The sequence below is a fragment of the Dinoponera quadriceps genome, unplaced genomic scaffold (genome assembly GCF_001313825.1).
Source record: "Dinoponera quadriceps isolate SergipeBrazil2010 unplaced genomic scaffold, ASM131382v1 scaffold696, whole genome shotgun sequence".
NCBI classification, from domain to species: Eukaryota; Metazoa; Arthropoda; class Insecta; order Hymenoptera; family Formicidae; genus Dinoponera; species Dinoponera quadriceps.
The window spans coordinates 269,656-291,822 of record NW_014554799.1 but is presented as its reverse complement, the minus strand read 5'-3'; the positions used below and the strand labels follow the sequence as shown (position 1 = coordinate 291,822).

At 38.3% G+C, this 22,167-nt stretch overlaps 2 protein-coding genes and 1 long non-coding RNA gene across 3 annotated transcripts; 2 read left to right on the top strand and 1 right to left on the bottom strand.

Annotated features, from left to right (window-relative positions):
• Positions 1-2,495: 2,495 nt before the first annotated feature.
• Positions 2,496-5,341, top strand: LOC106741976 (facilitated trehalose transporter Tret1-like). Its single transcript, XM_014614479.1, has 4 exons — positions 2,496-2,526; positions 2,778-3,043; positions 3,990-4,417; positions 4,705-5,341. The coding sequence occupies exons 1-4, from the start codon at positions 2,496-2,498 to the stop codon at positions 5,339-5,341; spliced, it is 1,362 nt and encodes a 453-aa protein (XP_014469965.1).
• A 571-nt stretch (positions 5,342-5,912) lies between these two features.
• Positions 5,913-21,209, bottom strand: LOC106742034. The gene is made up of 8 exons (XM_014614619.1): positions 20,933-21,209; positions 11,472-11,595; positions 11,163-11,248; positions 9,590-9,682; positions 8,728-8,790; positions 8,254-8,337; positions 7,224-7,449; positions 5,913-6,166 (listed from the first exon to the last, which is right to left on the bottom strand). The coding sequence occupies exons 1-8, from the start codon at positions 21,005-21,007 to the stop codon at positions 6,018-6,020; spliced, it is 900 nt and encodes a 299-aa protein (XP_014470105.1). The 5' UTR covers positions 21,008-21,209; the 3' UTR covers positions 5,913-6,017.
• On the top strand, positions 13,102-13,702 carry LOC106742035. The gene is made up of 3 exons (XR_001374234.1): positions 13,102-13,267; positions 13,368-13,478; positions 13,656-13,702. It is a non-coding gene; the product is annotated as an uncharacterized LOC106742035 (long non-coding RNA).
• Positions 21,210-22,167: the final 958 nt, after the last annotated feature.

Here is a 22,167-nt window from a genome sequence, read left to right as displayed (position 1 = left end):
ATGTTAAATAATATCTGAGCAGTTAGAACTAATGATATTGAACTAATTGATTTTAAAACGATCCCTTCATTGTCAATGTCGACTAGTAATAAATACAACGTTTAATACCATTTGAAATGTCACTCGCTGAAAGATTATATCAATCTTCGTATAATCTATAATAAATTTGCTATTAAAACAATCATACAATAGCTGACAATCACTTGTCCCTACACTCCAGTAACCTTTCTTTTTTCTTTATGCGATCTCTATCCTAATAATTTCCCGATGAGTTAATATAGCTGTGTGTCATTTATTTATGTGCATAGAAAATCTAATATAATTTAATATAATATTCAATCTAATATTTGTATGTAGGGGAAATAGTTTTTCTCGAGTTAGATAAATAAGTTTGACGGAATAAAAGTTGATTTGACATATAAACTTTATATCTTTTCGTCCAATTTTTTGCTTTCAAAAACGTATCGAGGTTCGTATGTGAAGTGAATTATGGCATAGCTTATATTGTTATACCAATGTATATTTGGACGAAATCTCGCCGACAAATATTTGTGATTTTTATGATCTATAGTGACGATGTTTTATAAACTGGCTATTTTGTTGAAGTTGACGATAGGCTCGTTTCTCTCAATGAGAGATCTCGCCCTTGGCTCCTTAGCGGTATTATCCCTGGCCACTTTCATCTGGGCACCGGAATCTTCATATCATCTGATGTGATATGGTGACATACAAAAGGTCGTAGAATCCTTTATTCGACTTATTCGACTTAAAAGTAAAAAGGACGTCAGCAATGACGAATAATATGAGCAAGTCGTGAAAATCGTGCTGGGTAATAAAACTGGGCTCAGCGAGATTTTTCTCGTGCCGGGTAATTACAGGTGAGACGACTCGAACATCGATTTCTCATTGTCAACTATCATTCGTATAAATTAATACACAATCTCTAAAATTAATTTAATTAATTTTTTCATCGTCCTCATAGGAAACATCAAAATGTTTGGCTTCAGTGATTTAGAAATTTCACGAGTAAAAATTTTTTCAAAAGTACATTTTTCTTCCTCCTAATTAACATTTATAAAATTACAAAAAGAATATTAATAACAAGTATTAATTACAAGAAGATATCTTTTATAAACGTTAACTTTTAATTTGAAACATATATGATATCATTTTAATTTTTTTCTTTTTCTAACGTGCAACGAGGTGGTATATTTTCTGGCATATTGTTTTTTTTCAAGACACGTGACATCTGTAAAAATACCGGACACGTAGCTTATACTGTGGTAAATATATATATCTGACAGTACAATAGGTTTATAAACAGTAAAAGTAAAATTATTTACTGGTTACCGAATAATAATAAACGGACTATTTAATAATTGAGAAATTTTAATTACGAATATCTTTTCACATAAATAATTTGAAATATTTAATAATCAATGTTGAGAGAAGACATTTTATTTTAACTATAAACTTAATTTGATTCCAGGTGACCTGCTTACGTCATTGCTGCCGCTATAATTATCTTGCGTGACATAATCTGTATTGTAACAGTTTGAAATTTACCACAGCGTAAGCACAAGGAAAGTGATGATGTTGATGCAGTGTGAGATAGTGGGATTATATTTAAGCCAAAGTCCTGCGTCAAGCTAATTGCGCATGAGCAATTAAGTAATTTGATACAAGTCGTACAAATAAGACAGATATACGGAATGATTAACGGATAATTGCTCAAATTAAACTTGCTTTTGAAAAAGGCTTAGATATTGGGAAGAAAACTTTTGGCAATTTCTTGATAGCCTGGGGTAATCTATAGCGCGCTAAAATTATATCGCAAAGAACATAGTTACTTTTTTGGCAATTTTATAACTTTTTTCTTAACCATTTTATTTCAAGGTCAGTTAGACTCTAGAGGAAAACGGAGACGACAACTTCATCTAGGAAAACACGCTAATTACCAAACACGCTGATTACCAACGTTATCGCGGATGAAGCACCTTCGAGTTCAAAGTAAATCATTAAATACTATTGTTGACGATAACAGCGACTAATATGCTTGATATCTAACTATCAAAGCTTTCATGTTGTCAATTAGAATTTTTTATGCCGCGTTATCAGAAACTTCGCTTCAGAATGTATGTCAGTTCACATGTCAGTTTAGTATCAAGTTGCAATTTGAAGAATGGTTAATCGGAGCGAAAATACGGACATCTGAGAATTCGCGTTGACAATAAAGATAAATTATTATTTGGATCAATCCAAGATTTTATTTAAGACAATAACATGGCGTGTATTTAACTTATATTTTCCTGTCGATAATAAGGAAAAAGTTACAACATTTCCGAAAAAGTAACAATGTTCTTTCCGATGTAATCTTATCGCAATATTATCTAGTCATAGGATTATCAATCAAGTGGTGGCCTATAAATGAATTTCCATTATACAATTGTACAGTTCAGTTGCATCTTGCAAACGCAAACGGATTCATCGAAAAGATGAGCAAAATATACTTCGTGGCTATAGTAGGTATGTATACATCAGAAAATAATTACAATGTAGAAATAAAATGAGAAAATTTACCAACAATCCTATTGAAATAAGTGCAACAGGACTTATTTGTTTAAAAGTGTTCACTATCTTTATAAAAATTTCACTTTTTCCCGTATTGTACCACCAGATATAATCTTTCGGAAACATCTATTTTGTTTAAAACATTATTTCCTTCTATCCGCTAGGATAATGTTGTCAATTCGCTTCAAAATGTACTATTTTACCAGGCTCGATAGGGCCGATTAGTGCCGGTCTTTTTTTTGGCTGGGCATCGCCTAGCCTGCCAAGATTAATTGCCGATGGCGATGAACTTCCGCATCTGAGCGTGGAGGAAGCTTCTTGGGTAGCGTCTACACTTATTATTGGTTCGTTCTTTGGTGCCTTTGTCGGTATGTTCATCATGAACTTCATTGGTAGAAAAAACAGCATGATAACTACAACTGTGCCAACAACAATTGGTTGGCTAATGATAGCCTTCGCAACTTCGCCATGGGTAATTATATAACTGTTATATTCGGATATTTCGTGTAATATGTTACATAGCTTGTGAATTGCGAAAAACATTCTCGGATCAATGATTAAAGGAAACGAGATTTTGATATGCGTACTATTTCGCCGATGATTCTTATTTCAATTGAGCGAGCAAATAGATAAAAGTATGTTGCATCTTTGAAAAATGTAATTTTTTTTTTATAATGGATTAATGTGTCACATACTTCTAATGTAACATCATTTAGTTCACACTCAATGAAATATAGGAATTTTTACATAATATAATTTTCATAATTTACATTGAAAATATGAAGAAATACTTTTGGAAGGAGAAGGAAAAAGAAAAAAAGCGATTAGAAGTGTCTTCGTACATTGCAAATTTTAATTTATGATACAACTTCATATAGCAATGTGTGAGTTTTAATTTACTTTATCGGACGTATATTACTTATCAACATGTGTTGTATATAGATATACCAATGTTGATAGCGATGTTGCTAATTCGAACACTTAAATAAATGGAACATGCTCTGTCCTCATGAAAATCAATTTGTTCAACAGTGATAATTGCTCTTAAGCACTTCGTAATTTGATCAAAACAAATAGTGCGATAGTGTGATAATTGCTTTTAAGCACTTCAATAGTGATATAGCTCTGCTCGTTTTAAAATAAATTCAATATTGTTGAATACAATCGTCGGAAATCATACCGGTTTAAAAAAGCGCGAAAAGATGCTCTCGGTTTTCCAATTTTCTAGATTGATTTTCTCATTTTCGAGAACTCGTCCGCGAAGACACATATTTCTATAATTATTCCGATTTGACGTAATATCCTCCGACGTAAGAGGAGACAGCGTGCTTTTTCGAGCTCGATTAATAGATTCGACCTGATAAGAGTTAATTCGACGTTTAAACTTTTCATTCTTCTATTGCTTCTCTATTTTCTAGGAATTGTACATAGCGAGATTCATATGCGGAGTATCCTTTGGTATCATATATCTAATAACGCCGGTATATTTGGGCGAGATCTCGCCGGCGAAAATCCGCGGTATTTTGGGAATGATCTGTGTAGTATCTATGAAATGCGGCACTCTGTTCGCATATGTGATAGGCCCGTTTCTCTCTATAAGAAACTTTTCTTTCGTGTGCATGACGATACCTGTTTTATACGTGATCACTTTCATTCGGTTCATGCCGGAATCTCCGTACTATCTGATGCGTCGTAATGACAGGCAGAAGGCCGTAAAAGCTCTTGTCCAACTCAGAGGCAATGAAAATGTCAGCAAAGAGGCGGACATTATCGAGCAAGTCGTGAAAATCGATCTGGCGAACGAGACTGGATTCAAAGAAATTTTATTTGTCCCGGGTAATCGCAGGTGAGACATCAAATTCGATCTCTCATCATCAACGATCATTCATGAATTCGAATGAATTATTAAAAGCTTTCGATTTTGAACTTAAACATTTTGCAAATGAGAATACTTCCATGGAAATTATATGGTTGAAGATTGGAACGATCTTCGAAAGGAAAATAACATTTTTTTATCACAACATATTTAATATCAAATATCATTTTGTTTGTTTGAAAATATTGTTATTTTACTAGAGTAAACCATATTTTTTGATAAAAAATAATATTATTACAACATATTTCACGTTGCAGGGCCATGCTGACCGTGATAGGTGTGTCTATTATACAACAATTCAGCGGCGCCCCGGTCTTCCTACAATACAGCGAAACTCTCTTTAATCAGACGCACACAAATCTGGAAGGAAAATATTTAACTATCATACTAGGTTGCGTGCAAGTGATATCCATGTGCGTGTGTATGATTCTAATTGATTATTGCGGCAGGCGAATACTGCTGATGATCTCTTCGCTCGGAATGGGCTGCTCGACCGCGATGGTCGGAGCGTATTTTTATCTTCTATCTATTCACGCGAATGTCGACAATTTGGAGTGGTTTCCAGCCACCGGTACAATCTTGTTCATGATCTTATACTCCGTGGGCTTTAGCTCGCTTCCGTTCACTCTATTCGGCGAGCTCTTCCCCACGAACGTCAAGGCTCTCGCTGGCCTGATATTCGTATCTATTTGCAATCTCAACGCTTTTATCGCGATCAAATGGTATCCGACCATGTCCAACAGTGTCGGAACACACGTGGTTTTCTGGTTCTTCACCATTCTCAATCTCTTAGGCTTCGTCTTCATATTTGCTTACGTACCTGAAACCAAAGGTAAAACGCTGGAGCAGATACAGGAGGAGTTGAACGTCCAGAAGAAGCAGGTTGACAGCTGAGAAGGGTTGAGACACGTTAAATTGCTTTCGGCAAAGGGTATTCACGACGATGGCTCAGGCGCGATCGTAGAAAGCGCCGTTGGATCTCGATGTTAAGTTTATATATCTAGCGTTAATCTTGCAGGATAACGATACTAAGATAAGTTGAGAATTAATCGCTGATGGTGTTGGCGACGCGAGCACGACGACGTGGGCGGCGATCGAGTTATAATTTGGCGCCGGTATGTGTTTGACTCATTTCGATAGCATTCTCCCTTACCTTCGAGTGTTCCCTCCGTTCCGATAGAAACTTCTCCGTTTAACGTCTTAGTTTATCGGCCTGCGAGTGCTTCAGGCAGCTGATGCGAATCGTCCTCGCGACCCTAGATCCCACAGAGATTTGTTCGCGGTCGAAGGCCGAAATCAGAGGAAGTTCTTCACGCTCAGTTTAGCGCAAATGATCCTTATTACGTTACAATAAAGACAAATAGATAGGATTCTGAGAAGGGTGAATAAATCAACGAAGCTTGCAAGAATTCTTTTTTTTATACAAAATCTATCTATGTATTTACATCGATAACAACACACACACACACACACACACACACACGTACGTGCGCATCTTTCGCGGATGAGCACGGCACTCATATACATTCGGACTATCAACAATTTTTCGCCCTTGGTCGAATATGTTCATTCAAGAATAATGGACCTGCCCTTCATCGCTCGACGGGGAGGACTGGCTGACTACGATCGTTATGGCGTCATTAGGTTGCAGCCAAGCCTTTGCGTTATTGCGCTCAATTTTCGGCGAGTATATCGTTGGAGTCTCTGCTGTTGGCATTTCTGTAACATGAATGTATGCAACAGATACCTCAAAGCGCCCCTTATCGGTTCATTCAATTATCTACACGGCCAAGTACGACAGATAGAGACACGAGGAGTCGCACGACCGTAGAGACAACTCTTCGTTTCTTCAATATCGCTATTTCCGAGAATTTCGATCGAAGCAGCGCTTATTTTCAAGGAGCGATCGTCGCCGTTACTCGACGATAGTTGCGCCAGACATCGTTTCATAATTTCGTTCGCTTTTAGTTTTAATTATTCAAAGCGTTCGAGCGCGCGTTTGAAGCCGGAGATATTTATTGCAACGTTGGAACATCCGAGACCGACGTATCCAGCACGTGAGATTGGCGTGATGAAAAAGGAAATACCGATAAAAAATTCCGCACAAGTGCAATCGATTACACGGTGATAGTTTCAGCCGATACCTCGCGCAACCCCGCGCAGCGTACTGGATAGTTTTACCGTGAAAGCACGCGAGTAATCAGAGAAGATGAAAGTATTTAATTTCAATTCTCCCTACAGCTGTATATTTCAAGCTGCGTCGAATTCATTTCGGTGGCGCGACGTTTTTACCGCGAAATATCCGCCGCGCATGTATTCGCGACGATTTTTCGAGGGAGGCGAGAAGCGGCACGGAACGACGAAACGTCGTGACAATCGCGGGTTTTTATTGACAGGCGAGAAGAGCCGTGACAACGGAGATTGGTATCGAGCTTCTAAAACACGCGGATCCGTGAGACGCGCGTCTCCGACGAGAAATTTCTTCTTTTGTACCTCTCGCATCGCCGGATTTGAGGATCGATTTTGAACTTTTTCTCTTTCACTCTCCCTCGTACACTGATAGGAAATTATAGTTACTTTCGGTATCAATCATATTTTGTAGTAATAGTAACATGTGTGTGACGTTATCACCACTGTAATAACGTTTACTAGAAAGACTTCTCCTAACTATTTTTACGGTTAAAATAAAAAAGTAGGTATAGTCGACATTGAAAATAACTATAATTTTCTATCAGTGTAGCTCCGCAAAAGTATACCAACGTGCACGTGTGATTACCTGGCCTCTGTATCTGGCTCGGCGCCGTTGTATCCGGGAACTGCACGTGTTTCCTCGATACCCGGCTCCCGGTGGGACTTCTCTCAGATAAGAGCGGATTGTGGCACGCTGTGGGACTTTGAGTCGGCGTGGCCTTTGTCTCGTTGTTGGTCGCTCCTCTTCGCGAACTTAGACATGACGTAGCGGTCGTAGTCGGAGGCTGAGTCACGTATCTCACCACTGGAACCTTCAAAGCGTACCGTACGAGACATGCTTAATGCAAACCGAACAAATTTCGCGGTAACGCGCTCGCGAAATTTAACAGATGTTCGTCGATTAAAACATTACATCGGTCTCTCGCGAGAGATTACTGTCGGAATCATCGCGAGGAAACATCATCTCAGGCCCTTGCTCGTCCGTTTTTCTGAGATTGACCTCGAATCTGTCCGAGGGAGTCTTTACATTGTTCGAACAGGTGATGCGATTTGCACGAGGGAAAGTTCCACGCGGCGTCTGACATACAGAAAAAGGAAACATAAAGGAACATATACAACATAAGGGAAAACATAAAAGATATACTACAGGATCTGACGTACAATCAATTTCTTTGAGATATTGATTACGAGGTAATGGACGTTGCTACGGATATTCCCTTACTTCATTACTTCGTTAGCTTTCAGGAAGCGTGCGGAGAATCGTGCTTATCCGGTGGATTGGCCGTTAATTCAGCGCTACCACTTTTCCCGTTTCTATCGTTGGCTTCGTGATATCTATCGAATTGCTTTCCACTGTGTGTTTACTACTGCTATTACTACTAGCATTGCCAGAGAGAAATGCCATATACGCATTATACGATAGCATCGCGAATCGTCTGTACAGCCGTCCTCTATATATCGGCGGGCTACATCTTTGATACGCTCATGTACGATATTTACATTTTGTTAGATAAGCTTTTCGCAAGTAGAGTTGCGTATACGATCGAGTAATTCACTTAACTCTTCGTCCCATTTCTCCTCCGTTTCTCTCCTCGTGAATTTTTCAGAATACTGACCCTATATTCGTAGTCATGCGCGGCGGTGCCGCGACCAGCTAGATATTCTTGGTACTGCGAAATGACACACAACAGCGAATATATCTGTAAGACATGATTATCTATGTTATGCGATGTAATAATTCTGCAAAAATAAATAAATCGTAAACGACGCTCGGTAAGTATATTAATTGATTAATAGCCGAGTACAATAATCAATATCATTCAATTAATTAGTAATGAATATTGTTAACAATTAATTAATAACATTTCGTCTTTTTCCATTTTTTACTTAGCGTTCACTTCAAAGTTATTTTACGACTGAAGAAGTTTTTTATATTAACATTATCATCTGTGAGATAGAATTATCCTGTTATATAAACGTTCTTATGTAAGGGACTGTGGATATCTGACAAATTTTGATGGTTTCCGACGGTCTCTCTGTGATTATAACCGTGACGAACGCGCAATTAAACTTAGTCTGAGAACACTTACGTTCAAGCAGAGAAGGAAGAAATTTAGCGTGTACAGCATAACCGTCGTCGGGTTGAAGTTGAGCTATAACAAACCAATTCCGTAGCAGTTAGCTGTGTTATACCTAATTCTATATGCGCAAACGCATTCGGAAAGTTTGACAATGCTTTGTGAAGAGAGACGCAAATATATTTTACATTATGTTTCGTTAAATGCATTTTCAGACTTTCCACAGCTTATTCTGCAAGACCGTTAACTTTAATTTTGATATCTCTCGTGCGGCGTGACGCTGCTTCCTAAAATAGTTACGAGCTTTTCAAGCGATCGTTATTCATAACTTTCGAGCATTACAAAAATGAAAGAAAAAACTAAAGACGACAAACGGGAAAATACGTTTTACATAATACCGTGGAAAATTTCAATATAACGTCATGTTACGTAAAACTGTCAAAGAAATTTGCTATTTTACGTAAATTTATATTATGCTGCACATTATATTAATTATGAGTCCAATATAAATTCTCTATATAATAAACAGTAAATATTGGTTTCTAAAAAATTATATGTGAGAAATTATATAAAGAAGGATGTAATTAAAAAAAAATAACCTCCTCCAATGTTTTCATTTTATGTCTTGAAATTTACGTCGTCAAAATTTTTTATTATTTGCTCTAACTTATTTTTTATTTCTATGACTTTGCTTGGAATCGGTTTTATATAAAAAGTCGACCAGCTGAATGAGATGTCGCAGTTTGTTTAAAATATCAGCGTTATCATTCGGTCTGACGATAAGTAAATTAATCATTATTGAGTTATTATAAAGTTATTTGCGACGATTACTGTATAAAAACGCATTCAAAAGAACGTTCTACAAAATACTCACGGTGACTAAAAACAGATACAGAATATGCGCTACGTCGACGAAGGTGCACGTGATCACCGCAATGATCCATGGAATCAGCAACATTTTATGATCCTGAAAACAATTATTTATGCGGGAATGAGCGGTACTCGCGAAATGCGTGCGTGTGAAATTTCTATCGTACGTTTCTGTCTCATATCAAATACAACGTTTTGAGAATTCCGAGAATTTTAATTGCATTACGTATTCCCTCATAATCTGTGATTCGCGAATTTCGAAATAATACAACGAAGGGAAATGCGGTAAAATTTCAGTGAAATTTCCGCAACGAAATGAGGCAGGTATATTGTCTTTGTCGATTTTTTCAAATTGGTTTTTTTTTCATGCGTCACTGTCGCGGTTCTCGCGGAAAGCTGCCTCGAAAGCTCGTTATTATCCGTCTATCGTTGTTAACACTCATGAATATACAGGTTATGGTGCCTGTCGCGCGGAGATATTACGGTTTGTTTTATTAACGGTATTCATCACAGTCAAGCTCGAGTTACTCAGAATAATGAAATTCTTAACGTGCATTCGTTCGTTCGCCCACATGAGTTTATGATTTTTATCACTAGTAATAATATCACGCACGCCAGAAAGATTATATTATTCGTCATCGATGGCTAGTATATGTACGACTTGGAAAAACCCCGTCCGTCAATAAGGAAAGAACTCGTCGATATCGCACAGACGGGAAGAATATATAAAACCTTGTATGAAATATTTAGGAGTAAATAAAATCGAAAGAAATTGGGAGACCAAAATAAAGAATCGATACGTGATACGGCCTGTTATACAATCGTATTGCACAGTTTTGGCAATAGGTGAAAATCGTGCGAGCGTCTTTTTCATATTTTTATTTTAAAACTTGATCTGCAATTACACTCGAATGTATGTGACATAATATGGGGCGGAAGGCATGAATAAAAAATTGATCTCTCTGACAACGGTACGCGGTGTTGAGAAATTTATTAACAGTATTGTACATGAATTGTTTATTCAAATGTCCATTCTACGTTGCGTTTAATGGTACGTACCTCCTGGGAACAACGCGTTTGCGTCAGATCTGTAGCTTTTCATACGATCCATTCGGGAACAGCGATAGTGCTGTTTCATCATGTTCCAAGTGGAAGTGAAAGTATCTTCTACCGCATTTTCACGGAGTTCAGTTCAGTAGCAAATATAATAAACGCAAAAACGCCAACGAGAATCCATGTTTTGAGGAAGACGAACGATTCTCGATGTATAAGCAATAAAAGTGAAATTTATATATTTGGGAAAATTTAATACACAGACACGAAAATATTGATAAGACTGCCACGAGGAAAGGAAAGAGCATTTTTGTAAAATAACAAGATGGGGATTTCACCGTTATTTTTCTACCTGACACAAATGATAGCATCTAATCCGCTTATCGTAGGACAGAAGCGGTTCGTCGAGATTCTACAGCATTTCCAACTTAACTTTCCTACACGGTCTACTTGTTGAATCTCACGGACGGCGTGAAACAATGCTATTAAAATGCTCTATCGATTGCTCCGAAATTGGGCCCTACCTTGAATAAGCCGTACAAAAGAAGGAGGCTGCACAGTACGCCGCAGCAGGAGCAGACAAGCAGCATTGCGTTGAACCGAACCGTCGCTGAAGCAATACAAGCAGATGTCGTTTTAAGCGAAGCCGACTACTACTTGGGCACGAGTGGTTTCGTGCACAATTCCATGCGTGATATACTAAGAGAGATATATTTCTCCCGTTATAGCGAAGAAATTAAATATCCCCGCGTCGAGGCTCGCTATAGGATTCGCTATTGAACTTCATAACGCGCTACACACCCGATTATGTAATCGACGACGTTTGCACTTACTCGGTGATATGGTCCCCGGCTCCAACACGCTGGACGATACCGGCAGAGAACGATTTCCCGTCAAGTACTGGCTCTCCTCCAGCAGAACTGTACCGGTAGTCAAAGCCAGCAGCACGAAATACATCTGGAACCGAACAAGAACATTCTCAGTTTTCGCAAAATTTCACATTATCCCACGTAGTAATTAACGTGATCCGGATAAAGCCAATTAAAACGCGTAATGTAACCCGCAGTGAAAATTTTAATTAAAACTTTAGTAAATGAATCGACCCTTTATATATCCAATTTTCGACGGGAGATGTGATTTGAGCTCCGGTTGTTCAAACGGAACATTCGACGTACACTCACGTATGTACTTATGGGAGTTGCGCATTTTAACAATTGGCATGTCTTCGCACTGAATCGTCATTAAATCTCGCCTATCGGTCGCGCGTAGAAATGCGCGCGGATGTCCTGATCTCGTTTTTCAGCTTATAGGTATATCGTGGTATCGATTGCGCAAACGGGAAGCAGAAACAGCTGACAGGTGACGGCGGTTCATTATCTAGAGAATAATTCGATTTTGCGCTAGCACTCGGGGCAATCCTACTACCAATTTGCGGGCGAAATGACACGCAAAAATACGCCGTTGAAATAATCCGAGTTAGTTTAATTCAGGCGGCGCCAGCAGGGGAGATCTTGTCCGTGCTATCCAATCCTGCGTCGGCGTCGATATTAAACAAATATTGATATATTGAACAAATATACAACATTCAATATACAAATGTACGATCTTCTCTCTCACTTAGTGCCTGTTTAAACGTGTAGATATTAATGTTGCTCCATTAATGCTGCTCCATTCCCCAAGTTTAGCAACAATGATAATTTTCAATTAGGAGTGTTATTTTTAAATATTTTGCATCATCACTGTTAATTTGGAAAGTTTAAGAAATTACGAGTTTAGAATTTGCGATATTCAACCACATATTCGGCGCTATAAATGTCTAACGAATGTTGAGATCCAAAAAGATTAGAAATTGTTCTTTTCGGAAATTTTGTAGAAAAACGCGATCGAATATTGCGATCAAATTCGATATATTTATCGCGCGCCATGTTCGCGACTATGTTCAGTTCAAGGCGGACGTGGACGAGCGAGCATATCGGAGATCACAACGGCTGATATATTAATCTCTTTGTTGCGGAATGGAAGCTGAATTCGTCAAAACTCTATAGTATTTCTATTCAGTTGATCTTTTCTACTTGATGCGCATGATTATTACGAATGAGTTGCTCCGACGGCGTCAGTAAACTCCGCTAATCGTTTCGAAACTTTTTTCTAACCTAACGAAGCTATAAACATGGACGCATAAGGTACGTTAATCGTCGACTATTCATATAACACAAATGTTATGCCATAATTGATATCGAGAAATTCGCGTACTCGATAATTGAATATTACAATAAATGATGCACGGTGAATGATTGCGTGAAGACACCCTATGTGTACGCTCGATATAATTCGGCAGCTCGCCGAAGCCACGCGACCTTCGTGCGTCTTTCAACGTAGCGACATGTCAACAAAGCACGCAGCTCCTCACATATTCGCGCTCGCCGCATTCTTTCGCGAAGCGTCGAACGTGTTGTTCATCGATGCGCCGTCTGTTGTTTTCACGTAAATCTCGCGAAATGTTATCGTTGTCCCCGCGTGTGTGACAATCGGCATTCGTGTGTAATATACGATATTTATTATATTCTCGTGGTCGCGTGTGTCGGTGATTACAGTGTGAGCAACTGGAGCATCGTAAAATTTTTAAAGGGTATGTATCACATTCTAACCTTTTCATCTTTCTAATTTGTTGGGATCGAGTGCGATCTCTTTAGCGCTCGTAACTAATCAACGTTAACTTTTTGTTTCAGATCTCTCTTGCTTGTGTGATCAACGACGACCAACGATGACATACTACTGCAGTTTCCAGAGGATGCCTGTCCTAGAAGAGCCAGTTCGGGCCAAGCAGGGTTGGCTCGACGGTGAGTTCATAGACTCTCGATATACCTATTAAATCTTTACGATCGAAATTCGTGTTACAGTTAACTGTCGTAATAACTCGAATTGCGACAGCGAAGGATTAATCGGATCGTGTCTATATACACTTGTTGATACATCTAACTTTAAATTAATCCAGAATGGTCGTCTTTATGTTTTAGATTCAGCGGTAGCCGAGTATGGCCAATCCTGACTTCCATTGTTGTGGTGAGTGAGAAATGAGAGCAAAAACTGTAAAGTGATGATTTGTCTTTCGAAATCTCATTAATCCTCGAGGTCGTGCGTTTCAAAGATAAATACAAACGCGCTGTCGTACAATGTAAGTTGTGTTTCAGTCGAAATATTTGTTAAATTTTTTATCGATAAATTTCGAATATATTCTATTTTGTTTATTATATATATTTTTTATTCGTGCCGTTCGTTGAGTGAATATTACAATGTTAGGTTGTGGAAGATCGTTTAAAATCGCGAGTTTTATCAAGAGAGAGAGAGAGAGAGAGATATTAAAAAAGATTGGTTGACACATGTCGCCCACGCGACTGCTCTAGGGTTGAAATCACTATGCGTGCTATTACAAATAAAAAAATTGCATCATATTTCGATATACACGATGCTCGAAACAATTGTGGTATCGTTTTTTTTTAAATATTTTAAATGATGTTCAGAGTGATTATGTATAATATCTTTCATGTTTTTGCGTTCATGTTATTTCTTAAGGCATTTTATGTGTACTGTATCCTTATATATCATTCTATTATCCCGCAAAAAAATAAGTAAATATTCATAACAAATATATATCCATATATCTGTACTTAGTACGTATAATATTTTACGTATACGTCTCCTTTATATCACTATTTTAATTTTCAGGAGATATACTTGAATTTTAGCTATTGTTTAATTAGCTATTGTTTTCACATATATGGATTTTTCACATTCAAGTATAGAACTATTTACGATAGAATTAATTAATCAAATCGGTGATACCCTAGTCGTTTCGAGCAGTAAACGTATTATTTTGAATATGTGTCAAATTCAAAAACTAGCTTGGCTAGAACTTTTCGTCGAGGCTTGGAATAATTTAAGGCTGAAAGGATTAAACGATGGTCATCGGACTGTATTAAGCGGCTAAATTTCCCCGGGGTGTCCGATCAGAGTTGGCTCAGGTTGTTTATTCGCGGATAGAGAAGCACCCGCGAGTCAAGCTCGAGAGCACTTATATATGACGTGGTATTAATTAATACTACAACGAGTTGTGCACGAGGGGGCGTATAGCGTCACGTATCACTTTTGGGGTTTTAAATTAAATGAAAAGTAATATACATATTGTCGTTACGTTACACGACATCGCAATGTTGCACAATATAAAGGAACGTTTATATTTTCGTTACCACGTGTGTCGCGTCGGCGTATCAATTCTGGTACGCCGTTGTGTTTTTGTATTGTTTACGATCTTACGCGCGACAGTGCTATGAATATTGAGGTTCGAGTATTGTGCTATTTTTAAAGCGAATTGTAGCCTAGCATCGTTCCGAAAATAAGAGGAATCGTGACTAAGAGAAATAATTTATCGTAGCGAAACCGTGGCGTTGAGCTTCTTCTCCGTGGTGAACGCTTATATATACGTGCTGATACAATTGAGATTTATTTACAAAATAAACTGAAAAAGAAAATTGAGAGATCGCCGTGACAGCGGCGAGGGAAACTTTATCAAACGATCGATCGAAACTACTCGCACACATAATCATATCCGTGTGGAGAATATTATATATTTTATATTAATTTACGCAAAGGGCGATGGAAGTTTGCGATTGTCGCATGATATTTCCGTCTTACCTCGACTATTTAAATTGATCGAAATTTCCGATCTAAACCAGCAAAGAAAGATCCTTTTAATTAAAATCGGAGAAGCACCACAGCGAGAACAATTACCTTGCCCCAGTTCTGGTCTTTTCTATTTTTTTCTTTCTATTATTTTTCTATCACTTTTCCTTTAATTTGAAAGATCTCGAGTATATCTCGATTACAAGACGTACCCGCTTGTGCACACTGTTAACCATGTATCACGTAGTACCTCCAAATTCGAAGTACTAATTTCTAAATGAAAATAATTCGAGTTACTCACTGATAGTCGGTATTTTTCCCGGTATATTAGTACGAGATACGAGACACAAAGTAAATATAGTAATAAATATAGTGATTTGATTGGAGCTACCGTCTTTATGAACTCACGGTATTTTTGTCTAGGACAGTGCTCGGAATTATTTGTATGAACGAGACGATTTTCGAGAGCTACGCCTCCTTACTTCCCTTTGTCTCTTTGGCTCGCCTTGCTGGCCATGCAATTGACAGTCGCGGCGCTCAGCCTCAAGGCCAAACTACACTAGTAATTGCCGATTGAATTGCTATTGCAATTGACGACTGACGATTATTTTTCAATCAATCAGATCAACGCAGCCACCGATTGAGAATAGTGATAGCCATATAGAAAATGCTCTATTTTACAATCGTCAATCGCAATTCAATTGGCAATCGCTGGTATGATTCCTTCAGGACATTATATTACATTACAACAAATATTACATTTACATTACGAAATCTGAGAGGCATTTCTTAATATCTGAAAGTTCATTTCGAAACAACTCTTTTACAAATATTTTCATACGTTGGCATATACATTTATACGTTATTAAAATTATAATAAATTAATTATAAGTAAAAGAGTTGTTTTTCGATAAAAACTTGTCAGATATTGGGAAGCACTTCATAAATTTCGCGTAATGTCAACGGTTTTGAGGCTTATCATCGCGACTGTCAGTTGTATGAACCGCTGAGAGAGCTGGAACGACAAGGGAAAGTAAAGAATTGTAATTCTCAAAAGTCGCCTCATTTACATAAATAATTCCGAACTGGTTTAGGAGATACAAGGTTTCCCGCTTGTAATTACGTAAGGTTTTTATTGCAAAGTGTACCTCCAACTTTTGACGATACATGATGATTAACAGTGTATAACAATGGCTGTATTTGTTAATCAGCCAGCGGTCGATTTGAGAGTTATAAATAAATTCCCGATTTTTACACGCGCGTGCAGACATATTAACAGTTTCTCGTAATATTTTACGGAAAATAATTAATGTAGAAAATTATATTAACTGAACGTTTCTCGCTTCTCTCAAGCGTTTCTCTGAAATAACATTATTTTAAGCTGTTACACAATGCAATCATTGTACACAATTATGAATAAATCTGAAATTCATACGTATACATATTCGCGGGATTTTACGCAAATACTTGTCGCGACGAATTATATGTCGAATTAAACGCTACTCGTGTTTCAAACATTTCTCCGGAAAGACGTTATTTTTAAACGACAAATGAGGTGAAATCAACGTGATATGCACGTTATTAATCATCTCATGCAGATGAAGTCGTAAATCAAATTTCCCCGTTATTGCTTCGGGTTAGATGCCGCGGGGTCTCGGATCTCGGATGTTTTCCTTTTTTCTTTTTTTTAACATAGTGTATAGCGAAATTAAAAGGACTTGAAGGCTGTTACCTTTAAAACTATACACTGGAGACCGGTAAAGGGAGGAAAAAGGCAAAAACGTGTCTCACAGCTCCCGTCGCGTCTCTGATCCCCTTTGAATTCGCTGACTGGGAATATTGTGCGGCGCAACCTTCCGTTTTAGGACCGTATTTATGGTCACTAGAATCTCGTTCTATAAATCTATCAAGAGCGGCGCAGTCCGAGCGGGCTTTTAAATTTTAAATGGCGATAAAAGCGGTTCATACGATGGCGGCTTGCATAGATATCAATCGGGAGGCGCTCGGTATTTATTCGCCGCATCGAGTTGCGTCTCGAGAAAGTAAATTTTCTTTATTTTTTTTTTAACGAAAACGCTGTTGCAAGTATGATCATTAGTACACCAACATCTACCAGCTCTGGTCGATAATTAATTTTCGAATAGTAAGAGAATATAAATTGTTGCTGACAAACACACCCGAGGAGAAAGCAAATCGAAGCTCGGAAGCAGATTTAGGACGCACGTGTCGGATAATTTGGTCCTTTAGAGTCAGCCAATTATCGCAGGTAGTTAGTGACACGATCAGATATCGGTTTGAGCCTGGCGTGTCGTGAGCTTGATGCCGCCTGCCATTACAGAGTGTGTAATGAGGTCAGGCTTTTGTAATTTGTACCTCGGGACCTAATGAAACAATTAATGGAGTCGACTAACGGGCGCCCACTTTGCTCTTTCTTCTTCTCCACTTTTCCTTTCTCTTTCTTTTCGTAAATATCCGCAGTCTTGATATCCACACGTTTAACGATAACTGCGCGATGATGATAACGTTAATATCCGCGGTAAAATAAGATTTTCTCGCGAGCATATCAAGTCCTGGGTGTGTGTCATCGCGAATTAAAGTACGCGCGACGGTTAAAGGAGCGCTATTTCTTCGGCTGGAAGATAATCAGGGGATTGGTGGAAGGTTAACGACAACGATTAGATTACGTTTCGTTTAACTTCAGCAATTATAAGACAAAGGTTATCCGACACGCTTAATTTCCTTCTCCCAGGTAACCTCCGTGGAAACTCACAATGTAACTTTCGCGCAACTTTTACGCGCTGAGGATGTTTCGCGAATATCATTAATTTCCAAGATTCGCTACGAATTACGCAAATCGGTTGGATAACAATTTGATGAAATTCGTTCCGCTTGCTCTTCCTCGCGCGAATCCTGTGCTCTTCCGCTATGCTGTTTCGCTCTATAATCTTTACACTCTTCACAATAATCCGTGAAAGGGCAACATTTTTACGTGTGCGTTTTGATCCCGCGTTACGTATATGTGCCATAACGATAGTACACACACACACACACACACACACGCGCGCGCGGTAACGAAAAACACGTAGCAGATATTTTTGCGCCGGCCGACGAAAATACACAGCATTTATTTTGTCGGAAATTGCAATGTAAATTCGTAATTCAATATATTTTTATATCTATGTCGTGTGTGTGTGTGTATGCGTGCGCGAGCGCGCGCGAAGTTTTCATCGAAAAATGGACACTCCCGTGATTTTCGTTATTCTGAAGCTAGAACGGCTTTCGTAAAATCATCTTGTAAACTTACTAATATAATTAATAATATGGAAATACGTGTAACGCATATTCTTCAGTACTTTTTAAGAGCTAAATGCGTTCTGTTCATTAAGAGGAGAAAATCAATAAGCATCGCCGTAGACCAAACTCGAAAAACGAAATTGTCTCCGGGTCAAACGCCATGTTGTAGTCCTTGTTCGCAGTCGAAAGCTTTCGCCGATATCGCAAACATACATCGGTTTCCGTTCTTTTTTTTTTTTTGCGGCCATTACAACTGTTTCCGCGGAAATATAGCGGAAAAAAATTTGTCATGTAAAACAGTGGCTTCTGCGGGGGAGTACGCGCGCGTATGCGAACAGCGCGTGTGCGTATGGATATAACATCACGCGGTTCACACAAATATACATATTTCGTCCGAATTGATACGTTCCCGGGAGAACAGGCTGATCAATAGTTGTTAGCTGGTTCAATGATGCAACTGAAGTGTGTGGCATCTGTGATGAAATGTTCTATTATTAATAAACCGTCGATTGCAATAGTGATAAAATATTCGCAGCATTACATGCTGCGTTCGCGATGTGTCTGCATAAAATTTGCAACATTCGCCCATTTCAACCCTTTCGGAATCGATTTACGCGGAAAATGAAAAAATATCGTTAAGAAATTCACGATTAAAATATATTTTTATATTTATGCATTACATTAGCATTTATATATGTTCGTATTAATAAGTTCAGGAAGAACATATTGTATAATCTCTTTCTTCCGTATCTCGGTAATATTCCGTAAAAAGAATATGGAATAAGCGAACTTCTCAGCCACCGTGAATCCATCGTTTCATCCTTTGACCCATTATACATCATCGGATCGATTTAATTGCGTCATAAATTACTTTTGTGCATTTGCATGACGCTCTGTTTCATTTTATACGAATGAAGCGCGAATATATGTCGTGAGAGTTGATGTAACATACATACATGTGTTTTTCAGACACATCAATACTATATTTATTACTTTGTCGATGTGAATATAGATTTCGTACTTTGGGAAGAATTTTTATAAAGATAAAGAAGTGTGAAAAATACAAATATATTTCAAATCTGTACAAATATATTTTTGCAAACAAGATATAATTCTGTTTCTATAATGTTAGAGTCCGAACAAAGCAAAAATTTAAGAGAGCGTCCAAATTCGAAATAAACATTAAGAAACATGCCAAATATTCTTATGATATCTTTTCAAATACTTTCTTTCATCCTTGACGAAAATATCTACGCCAAGCATATGTTTAAAAATGTTTGTCACGCACAAGGTAAGTCCTGAAACAACATTCATGCGTGTGATATTTAGTTTCATCGTATAAAGTATAACAGTATACGTTGTTAAAGCGTATCGTTGAACGAACCATCGCTCCCTATCAACCACATGAGAGCTATCAGTCAATTTCGTTATTTCTTACAAGCGCTTTTCACTGCGTTGGATTAACAACGTTACTAAATTTGACCCGGTTTTGATGGTTTGACGTTTACATTACGCGAATGTTACATACTAATAAAGAATTTACATAATTTCTGTTATGTAATTGTTACGAAACGCGCACATATTTGCACAACGATATATTTGAAGACATAGTTGGATATATTTCCAACTACAAGATTCTCGGATCTTTTGTATATTCTCATATAGTTTATATATTTTTATTTAGTTGTGAGAATTTTGAAAATTATTTGGTATGTCACAGTTTGATCAAACATTACGCTTCCTAAAGCGTACGATTCGATATTGGCTCATATTACTATCCTGCGCGACAGCTCCTAAAAGTAGTGGAGTTGAGCATTAAGCGTACACGTATCTATCACCGGCTACTTATCAAACACGCATAAACTATTAGGTAAATAGTAACGTGAATTGTTATTTTTCCACATTAGAACATAGGAAGCTTTTATCGTATCTATTGTAATCATTTGCTCTTTATGACAATTGTTTACTATTGTTGCTGACCTTTGTTTATGCGTAAAGTCTAAAATTTTCAGATCTAAAAGTTCACGCTTGAAGCTAAATACGCGTAAAAACCGATACGGTACATAAAACGTTTAAAAATTCTTAAAAGTTAAAACAAATTTCGTTCCATGTCAAAATAAATAGGCGAATAAACCATTATATATATAAAAATCAAAAGTATAAATAAGAAAATTCGAATTTATGTGCCGTTGAGCTAAATTCGCGCGTTAAGCGATGTATATGGAGAATTCAGTTTCTTCGTTCGGTCTTAGTCGTGATTTAGGCCACTCTCAACGGTTCGCATAAACGAAATCGCCATTAAGTCCTCCGCGATACTCACTCCGGTGTAAATTGCACATGCGAAACTGCCTCTGCGTACAGATTGCCAACAGCAACAGGACTGCATGATAGCCATGCTGTGAGCACATGGATTCTCTCGCGGAATTCGGAAATGCTCCGTGCTTCCGTTGCGCGTTTCGATGTCGGGCGAATTTCAGCTAACTTCCTTACGGGCGCACTTTCCCTCTTACATCGCGCGCAGGCATCATCCCGCGAGATCGCGCTCGTCGCGGACTCCTGCCGCGACCGATGGGAGTGGAACGCGCGAGATCACGCGAGGGTGGCTCGGCGCTGACTGCCGCTCGTTCACCCTCTCTTGGTCTCGCGGAATTCCCTCCTGGAGTTATCTCCGCGCCGCGGCAAAAAGTCCGCGCCGACGACGCCTGCGCGAGTATCTATAATATCCCAACGCCTACGGGGGTGAGTCTCTTGTAGCCGCGAACACGATCAGAGCCTGTATTGACAACGTATTACATTACCGGAAGAGAAAAGCGAAATTGAATCGGGAAGTGAGGTTTCTTAATACGCAGAATATCGCGTCTTGTCGCTCTTTCCCAGCCGCTGATAAGAAAAGTTATCCGCGTAATACGATTCTCGCGCATTTGAGCGACTCGTTTCTCTCGAGATTTTTATAATCATCACGTCGTCGCTTGTCCAACGTTTTTCAGTCACGACCGCCTTAATCGTCACACGTTTGGGCGAATTTCATCTTATCGAAAGGGATAAAATCGTGAAGAATTAATTACGTGAAAATGTTTAATAAGTCGATTTTAACACGTGAGTGAGCATTAGCGTGAATATTTCTAATTGGAATTAAAAACACGGGGATTCTTTCTTACCGTACAGTCGAACACAATTTGCAATAGTTTTTTTCACATGTTTTAGAACACATAAAAAATACGACGAAGCGAATCTATAATTTACGAACACGAGCAATAGATAGCTGTCAAAATTACATATACACATATAATTTTGACATATACGTATCTAATTTTTTGATCTGACCATCTATTGCGCATGTTCGTGAATCATAGGTTCGCTTTGTCGTATTTTTTGTGTGTTCTGAAGTATATAAGAAAAAACCATTGCAACCGTCCTGTATGTACTGACTGTACATACGAAGTATATCGAAGCACCGACGACGATCTTTATGGCGCGGCTTGTTTGCGCGCGGTTACTTCTTTAAGGCCACTGTTTCATATCTCACGACTGTAAAATCCTATCGATTCGTCATAT

Coding starts and splice junctions, on each gene's coding strand:
- LOC106742034 (XM_014614619.1), bottom strand. CDS start 21,007: ATGGCTATCATGCAGTCCTGTTGCTGTTGGCAATCTGTACGCAGAGGC. Junction 9,683..11,162: donor TTTTGTACGGCTTATTCAAG/GTAGGGCCCAAT, acceptor AATTGTTTTCAG/GATCATAAAATGTTGCTGAT. Junction 6,167..7,223: donor GAGCCAGATACAGAGGCCAG/GTAATCACACGT, acceptor TTCATGTTACAG/AAATGCCAACAGCAGAGACT.
- LOC106741976 (XM_014614479.1), top strand. CDS start 2,496: ATGAGCAAAATATACTTCGTGGCTATAGTAG. Junction 3,044..3,989: donor CCTTCGCAACTTCGCCATGG/GTAATTATATAA, acceptor TCTATTTTCTAG/GAATTGTACATAGCGAGATT. Junction 4,418..4,704: donor TTTGTCCCGGGTAATCGCAG/GTGAGACATCAA, acceptor TTCACGTTGCAG/GGCCATGCTGACCGTGATAG.